The sequence below is a fragment of the Numida meleagris genome, chromosome 5 (genome assembly GCF_002078875.1).
Source record: "Numida meleagris isolate 19003 breed g44 Domestic line chromosome 5, NumMel1.0, whole genome shotgun sequence".
Lineage (NCBI taxonomy): Eukaryota > Metazoa > Chordata > Aves > Galliformes > Numididae > Numida > Numida meleagris.
In genome coordinates this window covers 69855653-69879564 of record NC_034413.1, presented here as the reverse complement: position 1 = coordinate 69879564, position 23912 = coordinate 69855653, and the positions used below count along the sequence as shown (strand labels likewise).

At 45.8% G+C, this 23912-nt stretch overlaps 2 protein-coding genes and 1 long non-coding RNA gene across 6 annotated transcripts; 2 read left to right on the top strand and 1 right to left on the bottom strand.

Annotated features, from left to right (window-relative positions):
* Positions 1934–10704, top strand: NMI (N-myc and STAT interactor). The gene is made up of 10 exons (XM_021398860.1): positions 1934–2121; positions 2522–2572; positions 4008–4085; positions 4384–4542; positions 5848–5955; positions 6976–7138; positions 7575–7681; positions 7797–7986; positions 8609–8715; positions 9508–10704. Exons 1-10 carry the CDS (start codon positions 2062–2064, stop codon positions 9697–9699), a joined length of 1215 nt encoding a protein of 404 aa, XP_021254535.1. The 5' UTR covers positions 1934–2061; the 3' UTR covers positions 9700–10704.
* Positions 10828–11665, bottom strand: LOC110399722. The gene is made up of 2 exons (XR_002439376.1): positions 11516–11665; positions 10828–10947 (listed from the first exon to the last, which is right to left on the bottom strand). It is a non-coding gene; the product is annotated as an uncharacterized LOC110399722 (long non-coding RNA).
* RBM43 (RNA binding motif protein 43) lies at positions 10864–16393 on the top strand. 4 transcript variants are annotated; one of them, XM_021398864.1, is made up of 4 exons: positions 10864–10988; positions 13185–13383; positions 13872–13966; positions 14048–16393. In XM_021398864.1, exons 2-4 carry the CDS (start codon positions 13188–13190, stop codon positions 14783–14785), a joined length of 1029 nt encoding a protein of 342 aa, XP_021254539.1. In that variant the 5' UTR covers positions 10864–10988; positions 13185–13187; the 3' UTR covers positions 14786–16393. The 4 variants fall into 4 exon arrangements, with proteins under 4 accessions (XP_021254539.1, XP_021254538.1, XP_021254536.1 ...); XM_021398863.1 differs by lacking the exon at positions 10864–10988 and adding an exon at positions 11099–11370; XM_021398861.1 differs by lacking the exon at positions 10864–10988 and adding an exon at positions 11506–11630.

Below are 23912 nucleotides of genomic sequence, written 5' to 3'. Positions count from 1 at the left end.
TCCACATCTGCTAAGTGACAATGTCACATTCTAATTCTTTATCCATCTATTTGGCACAATTTGACATTCTGAAAATTAATTAACTTCAACAGTCAGTGCCAACTGACAGCTAACCATGCAAATTTGGCCAATGTGTACAAGTCTGGTTGCAGTCTTGAGGGTAACATTCAAAAAGTTAGTCAGCTTACCCTTAAAGGAAACTTGACACGTTTTTTCCCGCTTTTTTTTGGCCTAGGACATAGACATTCCCCAAATTTTGTTCATGACTGCAGCGCATCTGCTATGTGTATCTAAACGGATATTAACAGTCTTGAACTCCATCAGCTATGTCTGATGGCTTGGCTACAATCTTGGACGCAGTCTGCTCCTGAATCCAAGAGCTATTGATGAAAAACAATTGCAGTACTTTTTTCTTCTTTTAATTCTCCATGTTTAAGCACACACACTTTGCACACCTTGCACCTACCATCTGACAACTCCTACCATGAGTTCAGTCTATCCCACCGACATAATCTGCTGTATGAAGTGAGTCGTACACCTCTCTCAGGATCCATATGAGATTCTTTCCTTTAGCTACTACGTGAAGAAGGACCACTCGGGAAACCAAGTCTTCGATGCTCCCCTTAAAGGAAGAGATAGTGCTTTCTCTACTTCAAACCAGTCATCATGGAAATCTACCCCATTTTTTTACCTTAGAAAGCCCTTCCCTGAGGTCTCTTTAGAGAATGAGTGCCCATTGGCTAAGACAGTGAACATCTGCAAAGATAATTCACACCAGCCCACATTTTCTGGCTTTTCTAAGCTGATTTCCATGCGTGCTGAAGCTCTCCTCCTCTACCCCTGTGCTGTGCAAGTACAGTTAGAATCACAAAATTGTTAAGGTTGGAAAAGACCTCTAGGATCCCCAAGCCCAAATCATCCCACCATGCCCACTGACATGTCCCTCAATGCCACATCCCCACGGCTCTGGGACACCCCCAGGGATGGTGACCCCCCACTCCCTGGGCAGCCTGTGCCAGTGCCTGACTGCTCTTTGGAGAAGAAATTGTTCCTAACATCCAGCCTGCACTCACAGGTCTGGAATCTGATCTAGTCATAGGTGGGGTTTTTTGAGAGATGGAAATGGAGGTAATCACCAGACTAGTGCTCTAATCTGAGTCACCAAACAGACATTATAGCCAGACAAAGGACTTGAAGAAAAAAATCAAAGAGGCCTTAAGCACTTAACTGCAGAATGAAGTTGGCTTGGTTGCAGACTACCCATCTTCGTTACCCAGTTCCAAATGCATCAGCCACTGAGCACTTTTATGCTCATGGAATATTAATCTAGTGAAGGGTTCATAAAGCAACTGTGCTCCTCTGACTGAGGAGAGAGGGCAGCCACCCCCACCATCCTTTGGCCCCAAGATGGTGGGTGGCATCCATGATGGCAGGCTGTCCCCAGAGTGACTGGCTGTCCCAAGATGGTGGGCTGCCTCTGCCCCAAGGAACAGGCTCACGGCCATCGCCCACCGCTCAGTTTTCAGAGGTGTGTTTTCCAGAAGTTGTTTTTTATAATGCAGCACTTCCATCAGCAAACGGTTATTTCTGTCACCGAATGCTGACGCCTTTTGCCACTGCTCAGTGACTTGTTCCTCATAGCACAAAGTTGTTTCCAGATAAAGTGGTTTAGAATAAACACATAAATTCAGCAAAGTTAGCCTGAGGACACAAAGCCTTCGCCAGTTTGATTCACAGGAAAACGCACAGGCCGAGCCAGGAGCTCCCAGCCAAGAGATGGATGAAGACGGGCGCTGGCAGCACAGCCCGCTCCCCGCCCTCCTCAGCCACCGCCGCGCTCTGCACGGCCGGGCACCGTCCCGGCTGCTGTCCCGCCCGACCCCGCCTCTGCGAGGTGCGCCGCACCGCTACGGTAGGAGGACGGAGGCACCACCTTCCTTCACGTGATTTCGAGGAAGAGGAACGGTGACACAACGGCCCGCAGCAGCTGGGGAACTGCCGGCTCCTCCTCCAGCGGGAGGGAAAGCGAAAGCAGAAGCCGGCGGCCGCGGGAGGGAGGGAATGGAGAGGCATCCCGAGGGGAGCTCCGCAGGGCCCGCCGCCGTCCCGCCACCTCCGCAGGTACCGCGGTGTGCGACCGGGGGGCTCGGGTTGGAAGGGACCCCCAGCCCCAACCCTGCCGTGGGCTGGCTGCCCCCACCCGCTCAGACCGCGCAGCGCCCAGCCATGGCCTCGGGCACCTCCAGGGCTGCGTGTTAGTGACACTACACACATAGCAGAAGGCTTACTCCCTAAGTTTTGGGGCTGAAATGGACAGTTGTGCGATACGGAATTCTTCATGTCTCTGGCTTTTGTGTGTAGTAGGGAAGGAGGCTTCAGGTACCCTATGGATACCAATTTTTTGCATCTAATTTCTTTTTTTAGTAAATGTTGAATCATCGTATGGTGCTCCATTCTGGACTATTTGCCACAAGAAGAGCCAAAAGACACAACTTTGTAATTTTTTCTCCTCTTCCCTCAGGTTCTAATGGATTTATCAAGCCTGCCGAATTCTTTGGAAGATAATGGTTTTGTAAGTATTTCCTGATGTGCTGCCTGGAAAAATCCATATTTGATAACAGTTTCTCTGAGTGAAGATTTGTGCTTGGCCTGCTGGGACAGCGCTTCTGAAACTCCTGTCTCGCCTCCTTCCATCCTTCAGTACTTGGGACATTCCTCATCCGCCTCCTTTAATCACACCTCTAATTCCAGATGTTGTTGCCCACTATGATACCCCTGCACCTCGCACTGCAGCAGGGCCTGGACCCACGCTTCCTTTCCTGACTGCCTTCTGTCTCCATGGAGTCCCATCCCAAAGTGTCTGCATTACCGATTCCTCGTCCTGCCTCATCTGCTAATTGCTTCCATGGAGGTTTCTTAGGGGGATTTCCTCTCTCTTGGTGCTTCCCTAAACCCAGTTCTTGCAGCGTGGGAGGCAGTTTGGATGAAACTTTCCTTTGGATTTCTTGTGTTTTCCTGTTTTTTTTTTCTTTCAGGTTGAAAACTGTTGCCTTAGAGCATTTTCCCTAACAAATGGGCATCCTTTCTTATCAGCTTCCAGCTGCAGCAAGTGCATCATTCCGCTTTCCTGCGCTCACTCCCTCACGTGAAGGAATATTTTCCGGTTTTAAGTTATACGCAGATGGGGATTTCCCTGTTGCTTAATAGGACTTTGAAACTGGACAAAGTAGTTGAAAAAATATTTAATATGTTATTGTTTTTAGGAAGAACCCAGAATTATCAAGAGAATTAACTAGATAATCTAACAGGACTTTTCCAAGCCTGAGTTTCATGGTTTGCATTCAAGTTTTATGTAATCTTAAGGGAGGGATTGCTTCAGCAGGTCTCTTTGGATTTTTTTTTTCTTTTTTTTTTCTTGCAGAATATTGCAGTCATAGAAACAAAACAGAACAGAGAAGATTCTCTCTCTTCTTGGGCTTTATCCAGTTGTTGTTTCCCTGTGTTTGTGAACTTCTGCCCTGACATACTTAAAATCTGCAATTCTTCCTTTATTGCCTTTCTCTAGCCTGATGTTACCATTCCTTATCTAACCTCCCTGAGCTTGGAAACATCCCATTTTGTAGGTTTTTGCTCTTCAGGCTTTATACACCCTCTTAGAGGAGCTGCTGAGAAAGCCTACAGATAAACCTTTGTGGGCTTGAGGGGTGAGGGGCTTAGTTCTCAGCAGAAGAACATAGAGACCACTTGCTTTTATGGTTTATTAACATACTAGCCTGTGAGTACTTTCAGTTGGATAGTTAGCAAATAATGAGCATTGACCAGTTTCCATTTTCTTAGATTTTGGTCCTGTCCAGCCATTAAAGTGGTTCATTGATTTGGACTACATTTTTGGATTTAAAAAAATGGTATATGCTCTCCTCAGGCATGCAGATACTAGGAACATTTATGAAGTGTCTCTGTTATTCTCTAATTGGGAAATAAAACTCAAGTGCGTCTTTTCTCTACAGTATGTGACAACTCCTGACCCTTCTGACATACCAAAAGATGAGATGGAAAGTCTTAAACAAGAACTGGAGAAATGGAAGGCAAGTTCTATAAAGTGTGTGGAATCATGGAAATTAGATGAAAGATACTTGGAAGGGCATTAGCCCGTCCTACATCTAAATCCACTCTCCCCCCAGTGAAACAGATGTTTGTCCAACATGCTCTCTTCTTTAATGGTACATGCCTATGATAATCTCAGTGGTGGCTACACTTGCATGTCTAAGAGAAATATTTATCCAAAACATTAAAACTAAGTGAATGTAAAGGGTTTACCTAAGGTTTTGGTTGTTCTTGTGGAGATAAACAATCTATAAGTCTTTTTACTTTTTTACTATCCAGGAAAGACTTGAAAAAGCTGAAAAAACAAAAGCTGACCTTCAACTCTGCAAATTAAGTGCTGACAAAGAATATGTGGAAATAGAGCATGAGCTGACAGAGCTAAGGGATGCTCAAGAGAAACTTGATAAAGAAAGTGCTATGTCTATGGCCGTCTATGAGGTACGGAGAAGGCTTACTCATGGCTGTCAGTATTTGTGGAATTGTGAGGGAAGTATTGGTTAGAGAAGATAAGAGTAGTATTTCCATTCCAGGTGAAATAGCTTTACCAGTTTGCAGACTGTAGGACTAGACTATTTTAAACACAGGTTTTCAATGGCAGATTAAGAACTGGTGCAGTAAAATAAGTCTTACAGTAATGTGAAACTGAGACTGATTTATGTAGAAAATGAAGACAGAAACCAGTCTTCCAAGATTCTCCTCTAACAGATATATTTCAGCTTTGATGAAGATAGAATTGAGTGGGATTAAACAGGTGGTTACTACTGCTTCATCAATCCCAGCACCTCCTAGACAAGGTTACAGCACCCAAGGGACTGGCATTTCTTAAGTGACAGTAAGCTGGGCAAGGGCCAGAACCTGTCTGAAGATGGCTCTTCTTTCAAGAACAAACTGGTTCATTACCTCCAAGTGCTGTGTAGTCATCAGTACAGCAACAGAGGTTACCACAGGCTGTAAAGGAGCTGGTTTCAGTGTCATTTTGTTTAGCCTGAGAGCCACTGGTGAGAAAGTTAAGCTTCCATATTGCAAGCTATTAAAATATAGTTAAGCATTAAAAAATAAAATGGACAGGACTTGTCTTTATTTTACCAGGAAATATTTACTTGCAGGGAGAATAAAAAACAGAGGATAACATAGCTATGAAATTCAGCCATTTCACCCTTGTGTACAAAGTTCTGTTACAGCGTTGGTTCTGCTCATACACCTGTTGTTTCTGCGGCCATCAGTCCTTACAGTCATTCTGGGCCTTTCACGCTAATTAGTTTGGATTCGAGGAGAACTCCTTTTGCCTTCAGCTGCTTCATTTTTTCCTCACATCTTTAAAATCTCTCTTAAGAAACTGTTGTTTCAAATCATATTATATCTCGTCACTGGTGATCAGTGTTCTGTGGCATGGCTATTTTCATGTTTTCTTTTATTTGTGTGAAGTATCTTCATATGTGTAAATAACTACCCATGCACAGGTGATGCTGTACCCATTCAAGCTGGTGTGTGATTCTCTGAAAGTTGCTTTTGCCTCTCCAATCCTAAATGTTTGGACTTTATAGACAGAAGATGTCATTATTGTCATCAGGCTTCTGTTTGACATCATCTTCAGCTGATGGGAGCTGGTATGAATGTCTCAAGTGCATGGCTGTCATTTATAGAATTTGAAAGCTGAAACACTTTCTGCTGTCTGCAGATTTTGCTGAAACATTTTTATCGTCTATGCGTTTCATTTTGCATTTAATACTTTTTGGGCTGTAGGCAGAACTTTCTGTGCTAAACCAAGAGAACGCTGAGCTGAGGAGAGAGATTGAGAAGCTCAAACAAGACCTTGCAGAATGTTCTTCAGTGCTTTCGCAGGATGGTAAGGTAATGCTTGCAATAATTTACCATTACTCTTTTGGAAGGACACTCTTTTTGGTTTAGCATTTGAACCTCTTCTGATTTCAGTATAAAGTACAGCTTGATGCTTTATTTTCTTATTTTACTTGGCAAGATAATGTGAAGAAGGCTAAGAATGTGGAAACAAATATGAGTGTGTGAGATACTGAAGACATGAGGAGAGTGAAGAAAAGCAGAAAATAATTAAGTGGAAGACACTGGAGTAAAAAATGCACATAGCATTGCTAATTTTCAAGTGCTCGTGTTTAGTATTTCTTGGTAAGCGGATGGCAGAAGGAACGTGTCCTTTGGCAGTAGCAAGAACAGAAAGAAACGAGCTCCTAGATAAGATGCTGCTTTTGAAGATAGGTGGCAGAAATGCTTTTATTGTTCTGGCTGTTTTGTCTTGGATGCAAACAGTATTTTCCTTCTAACAGGGTTTTATTTTGAAACAGTTACAAAAGGGGAAAGAGAGACATCTGGAAGTCCCCGATTTCTATAAAAGCAGGTTTTCCTAACCAATGTTTTCATAAGTACTGGAACCTATCCTTGCTGTAAAGTACATGTCTGTTTTACTACAATGGTAATATGCAAGGCAATTGATTAACAGATTCATTGCTGTAGAACAGTAATGCAAGTAAGTAAAAATAAACAATACCATGAATGACTCTGATACTTGCATTTTGCAGATTTTACTTGGCAAAAGTATTCTGATTCTACAGGTAGAAACACCTGTAGACTTCAGTTGAATTTTTCCCCTATAGGGTCAAGGTCAAGTTCAAAGTTAATCAAAGGACTAAAACTAAAATAATGGACAAAAATCCCAGGAATAGACATCTGCAGCAAGTCAATTTAGTTAGCAGAGTTATGACTTCAATCTGCCTGACTCTTTACCTTTAAACATATATATATATGTATGGCACTTCTAGGCAAGACTATACTCTTTATTTTCCTGTTATGAAATAAAGCACATAAAGCTTGTTCTCTATCTTGATTCTAAAATATTAGATTAAAAAAAAGGTGGCAGAAATGAAAGTAGAGTTCACTCACCTGGAAGACACAGAGGGTAACTTTCCGGACATGAATACTCGCTGCGTTTTTTCTGTAACAGCAAGAATCCCATTCAAACTGAATCAAAACCAAGCACTGCTTACTTTGGAAGATGAAGAAGGTATGATGCATATTTTAAGTATAAAATTAATGTCTCTGATGGCTAACTCCGTTATGCACGTGTGTTGCAGATACAAAGGTAGTGTCTGATCCTTTATTTCAGCTGAAATCTAAGTCTTAGCAGGCATTCTCTACAGCTGGTATTAATTTTTAAAATGAAATACCAAAAGTATAGTATTAATATTTGATACAGTGAGCATCTTTTGACAGCATCTTTTATTCTAAAGATAGTATGGTGTTTTAGCTGTTGCCTGTAGCTAGTGAGATTGAACAGAAGCAGACGTGCCTGAAGATGTGGGCAGTGGGATATGGTTGCCTGTCAGTTATTTCTCCTTTAACAATGTAAAAGGAGTTTTTGCTTATGAGACTCACAAACTATCAAACTATAGTGATTAAACAAGGCTTTTCTTATCTGCAACCCTGTGATTTTTCCTTAGTTGCCCAGAGACTGACAAAAATGGGTAAGCATACTGTGAACCTGGACAGAAAAACAGCAGATGTGAAAGTGGTGCCTTTTACAGTTGGAATGGGAGTCAAATTTGAGGTAATCAAGTGAAATACGAAACTATCAAGATACACACTTGCGGTACTTAAAAAGCTTCAGGTTCAGTTTTGTGGGTGTTCTCAATCACAAAATGCACAAAAATTATTTTTTTTAGCTCCACGTCACTATTTCTGGAAAGAAGATCAATGTTTCAGAAATCCCTGAGCTATCAATTCCTGAGGAGTGGATGAGAGACAAATTAGAGCTGAATTTCTACAAATCTGTACATGGAGGAGGAGAAGTAGAAAATGTAAAATATGACAAGAAGTCTAGAACAGCTGTTATTACGTTCACTAGACCTGGAGGTATTGTATGTAATGTTTTGTTAGCTGGATATACAAGCCATGTTGTCCATTCCCTTATGTTCTGAGTTAACTTAACCAGTGAATGCAGCTAATTCTTCCCCAAGGAGAGTTAAATAGATCAGGAAAAGATGTAGGTTCACCCACACATCTGCGAATAAAGCAGTACTTCATCACATTCCTTTTTGATCAAACATGACTTGGTATGCAGCTTGCCCGCTTCGTTTCTTGCTTAATATTGTCAGAAATCATTTCTTTTTTCTTTGGATTGCTAGACACTTACCTTGTGAAAATTAGGAAAACATGTTTTGGTTTTAGCTCTTCTTCCATAACAATGAACTGAGAGAAGCATTCAGATTGCCCAACTGTAGGCATTCTGGTTTAAGTGCATGAAATTCTACAGACATCAGTGGAGCCACATCTATTTAGAACAGCTGCTTTAGATTTATTTCAGAAGCTTTTGTGGGTATTTACTGATTTTGTTTTCTGGAAATGCCAAATAAACTTTTTTTTTTTTTCAAATTGCATATGAAGAAGTAAGAAAGATGAGTCTGCTCTTTGATATGCTTATAAAATGCATTTTAGGTTGTATTACTGTTCTTCTTCTTCTCATTCTCCCTTACAGCCACTGCCAGCATTGTGAGATATACTAAATACCCTTTCTATGTCAATGGAAGGAGCCACAGGCTTTCTGTATCCCCAAGCACTGATGTACACTTGGAAAAGCTTCAGGTAAAATACTCCAGTTTAAGATACTCTGTAAGCAGAGCAGATCTGTAGGGAACACAAGAAATGGGCAGAACTTCCATTTCTGAGGACTGCTGAAGTTTCTGATACTAAGTTTCACAAACTGAGTACCATAGTATGACTCTGCAATATGCTGACAGTCTTATATTTTGTACTTCGAAAGCCATCATTTGCTTCAAAACGGAGTGTATGTCTTATGTTGACCAAATTATATCATTACGTACCATAACATCTGTGCAAGGGGGGAGGCAGATATAGAACAGTTTGTGAAGCAGGTTACTAGTAGCACAACAGTGTGTTTCCATGGCACAAAGCACTGTCCTCTTCATCCCTAATGAGAGGCCGTGTTGATAATCTCAGCAGAGAGCCTTGTTCTGTGCAGCAGTTGCTGATTCATTCTTTCATACAGTGGTTTGACCCAAATAATAACTTGTTTTCCTGTAGTGCTTGTCTGCTTGCTCATGATATTCGCACTGAAATTGTCTTTTACGTTGTATGAATGGGTTGTAATCAAGTCAGTATTCTGCATATAATCAGGCCTTTATAGTTAAAGCATTGACTAGAGTGTGTGCATTTATGAAGTGTGACAGCATTCAGTGTGTGGTGGGGTTCCAAACTCCTTTTATTTTCAGTTGCAGATACGTAGCACATTGTCCAAAACCATAAAACATAGTCAAAGATCCAAGCCACATGTTTATTTCCAGTATCTGTCAGTCCCTTTAGGTGTACCTGCAACAGCTGCTGCGTAATACAAGTTTGTTTTTCTTTCCTCAACAGCTCTTTTCTGGTTTTTCTACCAAGACCATTCTACTGAAAGGAATTAAAGACACTGAAGATGATGAGGAAAGCGTGCAGGATATGATTGAAATTCATTTTCAGAAGCCTAGTAATGGTGGTGGGGAAACAGAGAGTATCAAATACGTATCGAAAGGAGCTGCCTGGGTTTGTTTTGAGGAGGATGCCATATAGAAGACTGTAGATCTATCTCAGAAGTTCTGAACTTTTGCTTCATCAGAGGGATTAAGCTACACTAATAGTTCTTGTATAACTGTGCTTTAATGTTTAGAAATTGAAAAAGAGGGACTACCTTTCTGATTTCTTTAATGGCATCAAGTTTGAACAGAAATTCACTAAAACTTAACACGTAGTGTTCCAGGTGTTGCTGATGAAAGTCATGGAGAAAGCCTTCATCTGCACACGTAACTTAATCTAAGATTGCTTCTTGCAAATTTGCAGATTTTCTATCTTGTAAATTTTAACTGGATTTATGCCACTTTAGAGTATGCAACCTATTCCGTCTTAAATTTCCATTACAAAAGCCATTCATAACCACAGTGTAAAGCATCTTCACAGACCCACAGTTCTGGGGGGCTTTATTGGTGTGTGCCAACATAACTCAAATACTTGAAAGCAACTATTACGTAATTGCACAATATATACATTATTGAGTTAGTGATAAAGCTACAACAGTAGTGATATGTGTTTATAACCAACATATACATGCTGGAGGTGAAAGAAGAGCACAAAAATACCAAAGATTTCCCTATGAACTTGCAACTTGTGAGAAAAGACACATCAGTAATGCTGCTTTTAGCTGTCAACGTGCTGGTACCTCCTTGATCCTCCCTCTACAATCTGATCCAAATGCTGCTGAGCTTCTGATGAGTTAACAGCTTGGTATATTGATCGTTTTTAATATTTTTTTCCGCACTGGCGTTTTTGTTGCTTTATTTTTCCAGCGTAAAATCTTACCGTTGTGAAATCAGACGACTGTTTAAAACAAGTTGCTTCAGAGCAGAGCTGGAGAAACAATGTGAACGTGGGGCCTGCTCTGGGAGGGTACGCGTTAGGGGGGGCATTTGGAAAAGGCACAGAGGGTTTAGGGGAAGTTATTTTCTGCAAGTAAACTTCTCCTTCTGTTTCCAGTTCTGACTCTAAAAGACCTTTGAAATAAAAAGGAAGTGCAAAAGCAGAGGATTTCTCCTCCCAAGAGTGGGTGTTTTTCTTTTTTTCTGCCGTGATCCTTTTTAACTGCTGGCTGACAACAGTAACCTTAAGCTTGAAAGCAGCACGGGTCTAACACCGAAAGGAACTTACTTTGTGGTGGTGGAGGTGCTTGAGAAAGGCGGAGATGCGGCCCTGAGGGAACAGGGGTGAGCGGGCAACGCCGGTGCCGGGCGGACAGCTGGACTAGGTGATGTTAGAGGCCTTTCCAACCTACGCATGCAGAAAAGAGACGAGGCACGCATCTAGCTCAGGTGCTGTCTGCGGGCGGGTGAGGTGCGATCCGCGGGGCTGGAGCTCCGCTCGCCGTTCGGTGCGGGTAACGGCACGGAACATCGCTCGGCTTCGCGAACGGGGACGGAAAGGAGCGGGGGGGACCGCGGGGGTTCGTGATTCCCCTGGAACAGTCCCACAGGGTCGGTGGGATGCGACGCCTTAAATGCGGGGGGGAAAGCTGGGTTTAGCCTGCCAGCGATTTCAACCCTGCCTCGCTGGTGAACGGTGAGAAACACAGCCTCGGCAAAAAGGAAAGCGCAACCCTTCTCCCGTGGTCTCCCTGTGTGGGAGGAGCGAGAAGGCACGGGGCTGAAGCACTCCAAATCGAGGGAGATTTTAACAGACCTCCCGAGGCAAACGGTACGGGTAACGTTCCGCCGTTTCCAGCGCTGAGTTCAGAGTTACCAAGTTACAGCCGCGCGGAAACCGCCGCTCCGCCCGTGCCCCCTCCCCCCTGCTCCCGGCGTCCCCAACAAGCCCCGCGGGCGCCGTGCCCGGCCCTCACCTTTCGCTTTCGTTTCCCTCCGGCCGGGCCCGGCGCTCGGCGGCCGCGACGCAGGCGGTGGTCCAGGGGCTGCCGCCCCGCCCCGGGCCGCGGGACGCCGCGCACTGATGCCATGGCAAGTGTGGGGGTGCGGGGGGCGCGACATGGCGGCGGCGCCGCGGGGCGGGGCGCGGCGCGGGGCAGCGCGGTCTCGTACCGCCGCGGCAGGGCCGGGTGCGCTGTGCCCTTGCGGCCCCGCAGCACCGCCCGCAGCCCACGGACGTGCCCCGTTTGTGCCGTGGGCACCAACGTTACCGCTGGAATAATCGCCTCGTGTCATCGAAGCTCGCTCCCGGCTCTCCGTTTGGGTGGGTGGCCGAAGCAGGCCTGGTGTTCCCGTGGGCTTCTGTCTCCTCCTCCCCTCAGGAGCGCGGCGGTGCTGCTCTGCGTGGATCCGGGCACGTCTCAGCAGAACGCGTGCGTCCTCCGGGCTCGGTGAATGCCTGGTGACCCCCGTGCTTCACGCAGCACGGAGCCAGGAGAGCCTTTGTCAGAGAAGCCTGGAAGATGTAAGCCCAGGAGAGAAACCTGGAGGATGTGAGGCCAGGAGAGAAACCTGAAGGATGTAAGCCAAGAGAGAAGCCTGAAGGATGTGAGCCCAGGAGAGAAGCCTGAAGGATGTAAGCCAGGAGAGAAGCCTGAAGAACACAGACTGAAGAACAGGCCTTGCATGGTCACTCCAGAGTTAGCGACAGCTCGTTGCCATAAACATTTCCTATGCAAACAGAATCACAGCATGGCTTGGGTTGGAAGGGACCCCAAGGATCATCAAGGTCCAACCCCCCTGTCATAGGTGGGGTCGGCAGCTGCTAGATCAACAAACATGGTGAATTGTTTCCTTCCATCCTTTCCTTCATTCCAAGCCAACAAACCGTTGCAAAATTTCCTCGGTGTCCCATCGTTTATGGTGTTTTTGCCGTATTTTCACTGAAATAATACTGCTTATTTTTGTGTAGCAGGAATGGAAAGAAAAGATGCTTTTCCTAACAAGGCATGGATGCAAATCCTATTTAGGATGGGTTTCATGTTTGCAGCGTTGGGAGGTCTGGCTCTGATGAAAATCATGTGTGTAGTTATTTTCTGCACTGCAGGTCTCAGATGACTGGGATTATGTTCTTCCGATTTAACAAGGTTGTCCTCTGAGTAAATGGAGAGAGCTGAGTCAGAGCATAACCCTTGGTCCCAGCTCTCATGAATTTAACAAGTAAGGACTGTCTGAAGCTGACCTTGACACTCTGAAAAGAGAGTCCTCGTTGAACAGTGCATGCAATTAACATTTTCCATTTCCTTCACATCTTGAATATTAGAGCAAACAATCTTACCAGCGTAACACTGGGCCTTTCATTTGGGAAGCCCTTAAATTTAGTTCTAATTTTTACTGCTCAAACAAAAGAGGATACCGAGAGCATGTAAGTGACACTTTTTTTTACTGCATAGTAATTTAAAGGTGCCTGAGGGAATCTGGCATTCATTGAAATAAGAATCTGATAAAGCAATCTTAGTTATCTATGACAGGAGCGTGTTGTCTGAACAAAAAGGAGCCATTTCAGCAGCCGTGGTGGCTCTGGGTAACCTCTGCACAGGTCACTGGTACTCCTTGTGTTACAGCGTGCCATTTCTCTCCACACAGGACATGGTATGGGCTGCTAAATCAGCAAGGACAGTCGTCATCTCTGGTGTTCCAGATGGTGTTCTGGACAATGATGTCATGAGTGACATACTGGTGATTCATTTCCAAAAGACAAAGAATAATGGTGGAGATGTGGAAGAAGTGAAGTATCCAACAACGGAAAAAGGAGTTGCATATGTAACTTTTGAAGATCAAGAAGGTATTCACACTCATATACCACAGGAAACGTTATCCCAGGAATTAGCCTTAGAACGTTTACTCTAAAACAAATGATTATAGATTGCTTGCTGGCATTAGGATTTTATGTGTCTGGGAGACCAACACCTTTCTTTTAGTCAGTCAGAGTTTGAGGATTTTATTTCTGTTCACTGAAGTAATGACTCTGAAGAGACTGTGTGCAAGCTTCTGTTTGTTTCTAGAAACAAACTTATACTATGCATAACATGATTTTTGTAGTCAGGCCTTTGGGGATAAATCTCTGACAATTAATGTTCTGAGAAGACAGGCTTCTCTCTCTGAACCATTTTGACTAATGCAAATATGTAAGAGAACTGAATCACCTGTGTGTATGTATGGAAATTGTTAGGGAAAGTGTCAAGAGAAAAACATCCACACAATGTTGCACCATCATACTGGCGATAACGCATTCTCCTACTGCTAAACAAGTGAATCTGGATTTCTCTTTAGTTGCAGAGAGTGTTCTACAGAAGAGTGAGCATCAACTAGAAGACAGGAGGCTGCCCAGATACTATCCTTTGAAAGTAACCCCTTACTGTGAAAATGTAAGTTCATCCTTTGTTTATCTAGTTGTGCTTCCTTTGCTATGTTAACCATTACCTAACTTCTCTAATTCACAATTCTAGGTCTTCAGCTCTGTCACATCTGTTCTCGATATGTCCGTTTTCAAAGATAAATTTGTTTTAGAAGATCTAATACAAGAACTTAAAAAGAAGAGCACAGCTTTGAGCTTTGGTCCTTTGCAATCCAGCGGGCGTATTTCTGTTCAAGGGTCATTTCCAGCAATCAGATTGCTAAGAGATTTTCTGTTACTAAAAGCAAAATCCCTCTCAGAGGACAAAAATGAAGAGGGTAAGTCCCATCAGACACCAAAGAAGAGGCAGCAGAAACACAGACTCACCAGAGGGACGAATAACTTTGTTCATGGTGCAGAAGGGGAAAAGCAAGTGGTGGTTCTTGACACAGATATATATCACTATATGAAGCACTTCTTTTCCAAGGAGCTCCTCGCAAATACCGATGTTGTAATTTCTGACATCATTGATGGTGATATAACTACACTACATCTTCAGAAAGTCAGAAGCAGGCCTGATGCTGGACAAGTATTAAAAGTCAAGGAGAAAATTGAAAATCAGTCTATAAAACTTCATAACAGCTTACGTAAAGAAAGGATTTACCTTGAGGGGAGCACCAGAGATAAGAAGAAATACAGATTGGTGTGTGAAAGTGTAAAATCCCGCTACCCTAATGTTTTGGTTATTCCTTATGATACTCATATTGATGTGATAGGAAGTTCTTCTGCGGTTTTTGAATTTACACAAGAAGCAAAAAAAAAGATTGAGAGCCTGTTTCAAAACAGGTAGGAAGATAGCATGCATGCTTTTTACACATTGTGCTTCTAGTAAACTGTTCTGGCGCAACCTGTGTCCTTCTGTGTCACTTCAGATCTGCCTCATTTCTCCTACACACGGTCTGGGAAGTCTGCACAAGAGGATGAAAAAGCCCATTCCTCCTCAGATACCAAATTAAGTTCAGGCCTAGAAACAAATGATCTTTGTATCTCTGGTGAGCTTGGTGGAAGAAATGAAGCCTCTTCTGTCCAGATAGAGACACATTTTTCCTTTCACTTGCTGCATTCTGGCCACATGCACTCTGTCTTGCTGTCAGGGAGTTTATGGTGGGAAAAGAAGAATTTTTAAAGATTTTTCATAAGAAATTCTAACTGTAAAGCTGGGTGAACCAACCTGGTATGAAATCCTGCGCAGAAGTTCACCTGTGTTTCTTTGTGGAAGGAGATGAGCACTGAAGGCAGGACTGGTGGCTTGCTGCTGTTGCCTTTATCTGCAGAAGAGAGTTCTCACTGAGATGCACAAAGAAGGCAGAGCTTTAGTAGCTGAGAAGACGGAATGCTTGTTAAATCTGTAGGCTTGTTGTGTCCTGAAAAAGACCTTACATGCTGGCACTTGGAGTTCCTGAGAGAAGAAGCTAACTGAGTTTGTCTTTATAGGAGTGATAGCAGTCTTTTTTTTTTCCAGCAGTAACAGCAGCTGCAGCGTCCCTTGACAGCATGTTATTTAGACATGAAAGTACATCTCTAATTTTGATGTAAAAATCTTGGGACATTTAGACTTTTGAATCAGATTCTGTTTATACAGTTCTTAGGCCCAATGTGGGAATAGAGTAGTTTTTCTGATCCAAGTCGTCTCATGGTGTAGATACACCAGATAGGAGCAGTCTTTTGTTCTGTGCAGAACTGATTAGTTAATGCAATAACTAGTTTCTGTAACTGAGAACAGGAACGCCCTTACATCCTATTAATACTTCCCAGTTGTGTTTTCCAGACCATGACAGAGGTTCATACAGTGGAGGTTTCTGCCACCTGTAAGGACGGGATGGTCTGGTGAAGACTTAGGCAATGTTACTTACTTTCTAGATCGAATGCCTTAGAACCCTGAGTATCCCTTTTGTTAGCATCTGTACAGATGCACTGAGTCCGTCAGTTTTTGATAGGTCTAGATATGCATCTAGTTTTAAAAAACATCCTTAATTATACTGTTTAGACTTACCTGCTTATGTCTGCCATGCCCTTTGCTTTCATTTCTAGGGCTGAATGCCTGGAGTTAAAACTGAGTGCTCGCTACAGGCTTCCATCTCATTCACGAGTTAAAACTGAGCGCTCGCTATAAAATTTCAGCCTCATTCACTGAAATTGGGAATCAAGGCAGTCCACAGGCATGTGACAGTGTAGAGTGTGTATTTTTGAAGTTAAACCTTTTCCATGGAGGTCCATGATAGGAGTCCAAACGTGCATCCTTTTGTGATCTATTTATAAAACCAAATGGAAAGCGTGTTTTGTGATTTCGGGATGTTCAGAAATACTTTGCTAAGACTTACAGACCATTAGTTCTTTTACATGCAAAGTCCTGTGAAATGGAATTTACGCTCCCATTAAAGAAGCAAATTACTCAAAATACTTTGTCTGTGTTCTTTAAGCAACTCCTAGACTTTTAGTTGGAAGCTCATCATGCTGCAGGCATTTTCTTGTCGTGACTGATTATCCACTGCAATTATGCCAATGAAAGATAAAAGTCGTTAAACTAGTACCAGTGCTGTGTTTTAAAATACACTGTCAAAGTGGGAGGATGATGAGCTGAAGTAATTTGCAGAACTGGGAGGGAGGAGTGCTCAAAGGCTTAAATCCATTCTAAGTTCCTCTGCAGCAGCAGTGCATGCAGGGGTGGGAGGGGAGCAGGACAGAGCACCCAGAACCAGGTCTGGTAGAGCCTCCTGCTCCCTGCTGACCAACCCTTGGCCTTTTTTGGTGCTCCCCACAAAGCTTAAGCAGGGATGGGACATTTTTTAGCCTTGTAAAGGAGAAAATTCTCCATGAAGGATAGTCCTTTAAGGAAATGAGTGCTCTTTTCTAGTCTCTGTACTGATCTTCCATTCTCCTTTCTGCAGGGTCTCTTGGTTCGTAGAGTTGGTGTTTCCTGTGCACTTGCAGAAATGCTTAGGGCTCGTAAACCAGCAGCACTGGTGTCAGTCAGAATTACCAGCAGGTCAGGAACGGGCTAAACTGCATCCATTTCTGAGCTAGCTTTGACAACAGCACTGGTACAAGTACTGCTCACTTCTTGTTGTCTGGGTGATTACACTGGGATGTGAGTCCATTGTGGATTAGCACATACCATCTATTGTAATGCTCCTGGATTCCTGGGGCTGCTATTTCAGGTGGGTTTGCAGCAGCGCTGCCTGGGAACACCTCGCTTTTCTCATCTCTGATGGTTCCTTGTGGCCCAGCAAGGGCAGGGCTCTAAGCAAGAGTCCCAGCACAGGGTCTGTGCTGATAGCCAAGGGGCTGTGGTACGTGCTGCGACTGCCTGAGCTGCTCTTTTAGATGTAACCCCACAGAGCAGCCTTCTTTTTCAGCAGGAAAAAACGTCAGCTGTGGTCCACCAGGACAGACCAGTGCTAACTGTAAGATATAAGCAGCACTGCAGCAGAATAGTTTCGTAAGTGAAGCAAGTATTTCTTCCTTCCTTCATGATGCGGATGCTGTGGAAAAAAGAAAGCCTGATTTTATCCTTAGTGTGGATACATAAACAAATACAGCAAAACAGATCAGTATTAGATCTGGTATGAGACTTGCCAGCTCTCGTTCTCACAGTTACTTTTCATGGCAAGCAAAGCACTGTTATAGCTATTGAGCTCCATTTGAAAAAGGCATGTAATATTTGTGTATATTGGAAAGTATCTGGGAAAGCATATTAGATGCAGTTCCTAGATCTGAACCATCGGTGCTGACTCAGTATTCTCAGCACCAGATTTGCACTTTTAATTTGAAAAGAGAATTCGCTCCTGGGACCTCAGCAAAATATTTGTCCTTATTGCTGTGCCGACGCTTGCTGCCCTTTACCAGATGGGGATATGTAACAGTTCACAGAGTAAAAAATACAACGCCTCATTTTGTCTGAAGGCACAGTTCCCACTGACATTAAGACAAAGCCTTAACAATAAAATAAAATAAAATAATCAGCCACAACCACCAGCGGAATCAGCCCTGTTCCTGGCAGGGCAGCACTACAGTCAGTGGGTAAACACCTTCTTCTGTTGTCTGGAAACCTGAGTGTTCGAGAGAGAATTTGACATCCCTTAGCAGGAAAATATTATACAATTTGGTGGAAAAGCAATCTCATTGCTGGCCTGAGGGGGTGGGGGAGGTGTACGGAGGAGGAATGATTTACAAGAGTGCTTTTGCCATCGCTGATGCAAAGCGCTGCTCTGGTGCGGCCAAGGGAGGACAAAGCCTCTGTTCCTCCCCATTGTACCTGCACATCTAATTGTGCAATGTAAAAGGTGCCTGCAAAGCATGTGGGAAGGGGGTTGGTTGATAACGCTGGAAAATCTTTCTTGCAGGTAGAATTGTTGTCATCCAGTCTGCCTCTGCAGCGTTTGAATCGCATTGAAACTTCCTCCATGCATTTGTTATATTAAAAAAACCAACACCTACTACAAAAGACCTGTCATGTCTCTTGAAAGGCTGCAATGCCAGAAAGACGTTTTCTTGAGGAAGAAGTGCTGCTTTAGGGAGACACACGTCTTATTGAATACACATATACATAGTTGGGAAAATTAAATAGCGTTCCTAGCAATTAACCGATTCTTCAAGACAACTATCAGCCTAATGCATCTCCATCTGGCCGCCCCAGAGACCCAGCAGCGTGACACCGGGGATGAAAGCACGCGATGGCCACCAGCCAGGGGCGAGCTGGGGTGGTTGGTGAGTCAGTGCGGGCTGGATGGGGACGGACCCCCAGCGGGACAGGAGGAGATGAACTCGGCACTCTGCGCATCCGGAGGCGCTGAGGCTCTCACTTGGCTCCAATCCGGCCCTCAGGAAGCTCCCACAAGCAAACACACACGTTCCTGTTTTGTTGAACATCTTGTGCAAGAGAGGAAAGCAGCTGCCGAGCAGGGCCAAGATAACGCTGAAAAAATTCCTCCTCTGTTGCAACAACGTCTCCGTGGTGACTTTGTCCATCGCATTCAGTGAGGCTGATGGGTGGTTACAGGATCTGTGGCTTCTCTCCGAGCTATCACTGCTGCCTGCTTGGCTACACGCAGGAAAACATTTATGAGGGTGGCCCAATGTCATTCAAAATAACTCTTTTTTTTTTTTTTTTTTTGGCATTTGGGTTTTTACCCTTCAGTGCTGACAAAGGGACCTTTCCCATCCCTCTCTTTAGTCAAAACTGCACAACCCGGAGCTGCCGGAGCCCCGTCTGGTTGTACTTATTTTTTCCCTTGCAGAACAAGTCTCTTTCTGCTTTGCCTCGCACAGCTCTCCTTTGTCTCCTGACACCCATTAACATCCTTCAGAAAAACATCTCAAAGTAACCAAGTGAAGGAGGAGTACTGCCTCTAATGGCAGCAGCTGCCGCTGGATTTAAGCCATTTCTCAGGTGGATTTCCCCTCCCATCACTGCTACTGCCTGTTTAATGGCCGAAGTACAGAGCAGGACCAGCCTGGCTGAGTGCTTTACCCCAACAAAATGCGGTATGAGATACTGGAAAAACAAAGCTCTGCTCTCTTTGTGCAGGTCAGGGATGGAGACATCATCTCAGGAGCTTTGCTCTAGAAACACAGCGTGGGGGTGTGGTGCAAAAAGAAGTCTGACAAGTCCTTTCCATAGGTGATGCTGCAGCATATCCAGAGGGGACGGGGTGAGCGGGGACGGACAGACGGGCAGCAAGGGACGCCATGGGGACGGGGCACCCCAGTGCAGCCCTGCACCCACATGGCCCTGCAGCTGGTGCACGTCCCCGTGCTCAACTCGTGCTTCAGACGTACTTTAAAAAAGCAGCCTTTCATTTTGGCGTGGGTTCCAGCAAGTCTCCCCCAGCGCTGCGGTAAAGCAGCCTCTCGCTCTGGCATTGCACGCAGCCGTGCCCTGCGCGCTGGGACTGCAGAAATCTGTCTCTTTTAGCACCGTCTGGAGCTTCACTTGACGAGCAGATCGCTCTTGCGCGGATACAGCCAGTTCTTAACAACTGGAAAACTGCAGTGCACGCAGTAAACACCACCGAGAGCTCTTTTTCCCCCTCTCAGTTACACGAACACCTCCCCCACGAGGTAGGGGATTTGGCGTTTCTCTCGGGCATACTTCACATTTTCCAAACTTTCTGAATAACGCGTTGAGAGGCTTCAGCATCTGCACTGCCAAGCGAAACGAGAGAAGAAACAGTTCTGCCGGCTCATTAATGCCTGGCACTGACAGGCCTGGAGGGGCTGCGGGTGTATTTACATAGGGCAGAGACAGGCCTGCGGGGACAAGCTCTGCTATTTACATAGGGAAGAGGGCTTCCTTTGGGGGGGCTCATTTAGATGCGAGCGGCACAGGAGCTGACAGCAGCTTTCCTTCCATACAGCTCTATCTGTGCTTCCAGAAACAGGCCTGAAAACGTGGTGCTTCGTGCTGTGTTTGGAGCTGTTTTGTTCAGCTAGGTGGGCGATGCCCCTGCTAGCAGAGCATCCATAAAATCATAGAATGGCCTGGGTTGAAAAGGACCTCAAAGACCATCAAGTTTCAAACCCCCCTGCTGAGGGCAGGGTTGCCAACCACCAGACTAGGCTGCCCAGAGCCATGTCCAGCCTGGCCTTGAATGCCTCCAGGGACGGGGCATCCTCCCTGGTCATAGTCTTCCTTACTGTGCATGGTGTCCAGGTGAGCGGTACTGATGGCAAATTTCAGCCTGCCCAGAATTCTTTGCTGCTTTCTGTTAGCTCTGGTGCCTGTCCCGCAGCTTTGGTGCCTCTCCTGGTTTTGCTCATGGTGCGCAACCAGCACCATCGATGCCAGTGTGCAAAATATCCCCTGTGCTGCGATCACAGACTGGTTAACACATCTGCTTGCCTAGCAGCCCTGTGCTCACAGAGATAACACTACACCCTCATGGGTCCCTTGCAGCTCTCGGGCAGGCATCCCAGATGGACAACCACAGCCGAAGCGTGATTTAGTTCCCTGACCATTTCAGGTGCCTGGAGCCTGTGACTGCCTCTGATACAGACCCTTCCAATCAGGTGTGTGCGCTCCTGTAGGGACAAACGCTGCGTGCTGAGAGCGGCACTGAGCTAAAATGCTGAAAACAAGCGTGCCAGAGGCCTTGCAGCGAGCTGCACCTGGCTGGCTTGACACCGCTGTCTGAGCTGATCGCATCTCAGATCCTCAGCTTCATGCCAGCTGACATTTATGCTGCTGCCTCTGCACCAGCCAGTCCCATCCATCACCCTCCCAGCTCTGTGCAGTGAAGGCAAGCAGCAGTAAATTAAGAATTCCCTGGGTCACAGCGCTAAAGAGTTAAGAAAGCGCTGCGCTCTCCCCCAGGGGAGAGCCTATTGCAACTTGTAAACACTTGCTATCTGTTTCCAGGTGGTAATTAAAACAGCCTCCCCCACCAAGCGAGGATTACATCAAGAGGCTGACAATTTCCTGGAGAAAACAGCTGTGTTTCCACTAATGAGCCTCACGAGCACAGAACCCCATGGCTGCCTGCAGTTGTGGGTACAGCTCTGGCACGTGAGGCCCTGGGACCTTTGGGTGATTGGTGCTGATATTTCTCAGAGGCTTTTTGTTTCTGCCACTGATGTTATCCCAGCTTGCAAAACTCTGCCCATCCTGCTATGAGATTTTTCCATTGCAAATGCTTCCTGTGGGCAGCAACTCAGTTAGGTGCTGGGGAATTGGCTCTGTCTGGAGAGTGCGAATCAGGGCAAGCTAACCATGGAGAGGGGGGGAAAGCACAGCCATTGTGTTTCTGAGTTTCTGGAATGAATGCATTCTTGTATCATGTGCTTCACTGAAACATATATTTTTGCAGTAATTAATTGGCATTCACTTCATGTGGCGCACTCACATTTTCACTACTTACTCTGCGAGTAATGGCCAGAGTCATTAAGGCTGGAAAAGGCCTCTGGGCTCCCCAGGCCCATCCCACCCCACCGTGCCCACTGCCCACGTCCCTCAGTGCCACATCCCCCAGCTCTGGGACACCCCCAGGGACAGTGACCCCCACTCCCTGGGGAGCTGTGCCAGCTCCTGACTGCTCTTTGGAGAAGGAATGGTTCCTAATACCCAGTGTCCCAGGGTCCTGCTCATCTCCCACCCTGTTGCCACCAGCCTGTGTGCAGGGTGTGCTCCCACACCCCATGGGCTGCGGGATGGGCGGCACTGAAGGGTGTGCTTACATTGCAACGGTTGTGTTTTATTGTTCTTCAAGTTTTATTTTCAGGGGTTGGGCTTTCTTTACAACACGTTTATGTTTTCCTCTGCGGTGCTTACCTGCTGCGTGGAAGCCGTTAACCGCAGCCAGATGCTTGGCAGCGATGCGGCCGTGAACGCTCACCCTGAGATCGTTACCGTGTTAATGAATCACGGGACGTGTGTGCCTGGGTAAGCAGAGACACAGCTCAGCCCAAAGGTGGGAGCTGAGGTTTCCCAGGAGCCCTGCATGCCCCCAGCACCGCTTGGCAATGCAGCGCCTGTGGGTGGCAGCCCACTGCACCCCACCTCTAACACCGCACGGTTGTGCCCACCACCTTTTTGGGTTGGGATTGCCAGTATCCGAGCAAAAAGCATAGGGTATAGGTGGCACAGCATGCTGCTGGCGTACAAAGCCATGGCCACGCCATTGTGCCATTTGTAGGCTGTCTAAGCTGACCCAAACATTTTACAGGCCTCGTGCTTTCAGCTGGTTTGGCATGCTTATTTTTATGTGGGTTTTAATAGACTAAGTGAAGTTTTCTTCCTCCCTGCAATCGCTCCCCGATGGGATCCTTATGATGTGCTGCTAGACGTTTCTTGCTCGAAAGCCTCGGGTAGGAAATGGGGCTTTGCCAGAGCTTCCTGCATGGCATTTGGGTTCACCTTTGAGACAGGGCCAGAGGAGCTGAGGCTGCAGCCGGGCCATTGAGGGAAGAGAAGGGGAGATGTGGGAGATGCCTACTGATGTCTGTTCTTTTTTATTGTTATTTTTTTAATGTTACCTTCAAGAACCGAGAGAGCCCATTTAATTTCAAGTGTAACGACTTTCCGCAGTCCCTAATTCTGCCGTTTTGAGGTACATTAGCTGCCTGCACTCCAGATTGCTGTAACGATGTCGTCGGGTACCAGGCTGAGTGTCAGATATGAAAGCTTAATAAGTGACACGCTTTACATTTTTTGGTGCAATCGAATATAAAAGCTTCCACTCGGTTAAAATTACCAGAGGTAATTTCGACACAGCTGTCAAGTCGTTTTCCTAGAAATTGAAGTTTTTCCTAATGTGCTTTTACTGAGATGGAGAGAAATCATTGCTGATGCAATTGCTCTGCGTGCAGGTATTACCAGAGAGAGGTGCAGCTTGGCGTTGTGCTGAGGAGGCATTTCCAGGGCTGCACGATGCTGGAGGTGGTCCCTGCCTCAAATCTGGGTGGGAGCCTGGGACTGAGCCCCTCTGCCCCTCTGAGAACAGAGGATGGTACGAAGCTGGGAAGAGTGGCTGCCGCCCCAGGAAGTTGTGCTGCCATTGAGCGAGACCTGGGCAGGCTGAGAGTTGGGTGGAGGGCAACACAGTGGGGTTCAACAAGGGCATGTGTAGGGTCCTGCACTTGGGGGGGAACAACTGCACACATCAGCACGGCCTGGGGGCTCAGCTGCTGGAAAGGAGCTCTGCAGAGAATGAAGGTGGGAGAAGCCCTCTTGGATCCCCAAGCTCAAGCCCAATCCCAGCCCACCATGCCCACTGCCCACGTCCCTCAGTGCCACATCCCCACGGCACTGGGACACCCCCAAGGACAGTGACCCCCCCACACCCTGGGCAGCTGTGCCAGTGCCTGACTACTCTATGGAGAAGAAATTGTTCCTCATACCCAACCACACTGCAGGGAACATGGGCACTACTGCTCTGCCTGGGCTCCACCCACAGCATGCCAAGCCAGGAGTTGCAGGAGGG

Coding starts and splice junctions, on each gene's coding strand:
- NMI (XM_021398860.1), top strand. CDS start 2,062: ATGGAGAGGCATCCCGAGGGGAGCTCCGCAGGGCCCGCCGCCGTCCCG. Junction 7,682..7,796: donor GAATGGGAGTCAAATTTGAG/GTAATCAAGTGA, acceptor TATTTTTTTTAG/CTCCACGTCACTATTTCTGG. Junction 7,987..8,608: donor TACGTTCACTAGACCTGGAG/GTATTGTATGTA, acceptor TCTCCCTTACAG/CCACTGCCAGCATTGTGAGA.
- RBM43 (XM_021398861.1), top strand. Junction 13,384..13,871: donor AACTTTTGAAGATCAAGAAG/GTATTCACACTC, acceptor ATTTCTCTTTAG/TTGCAGAGAGTGTTCTACAG. Junction 13,967..14,047: donor TAACCCCTTACTGTGAAAAT/GTAAGTTCATCC, acceptor TCACAATTCTAG/GTCTTCAGCTCTGTCACATC.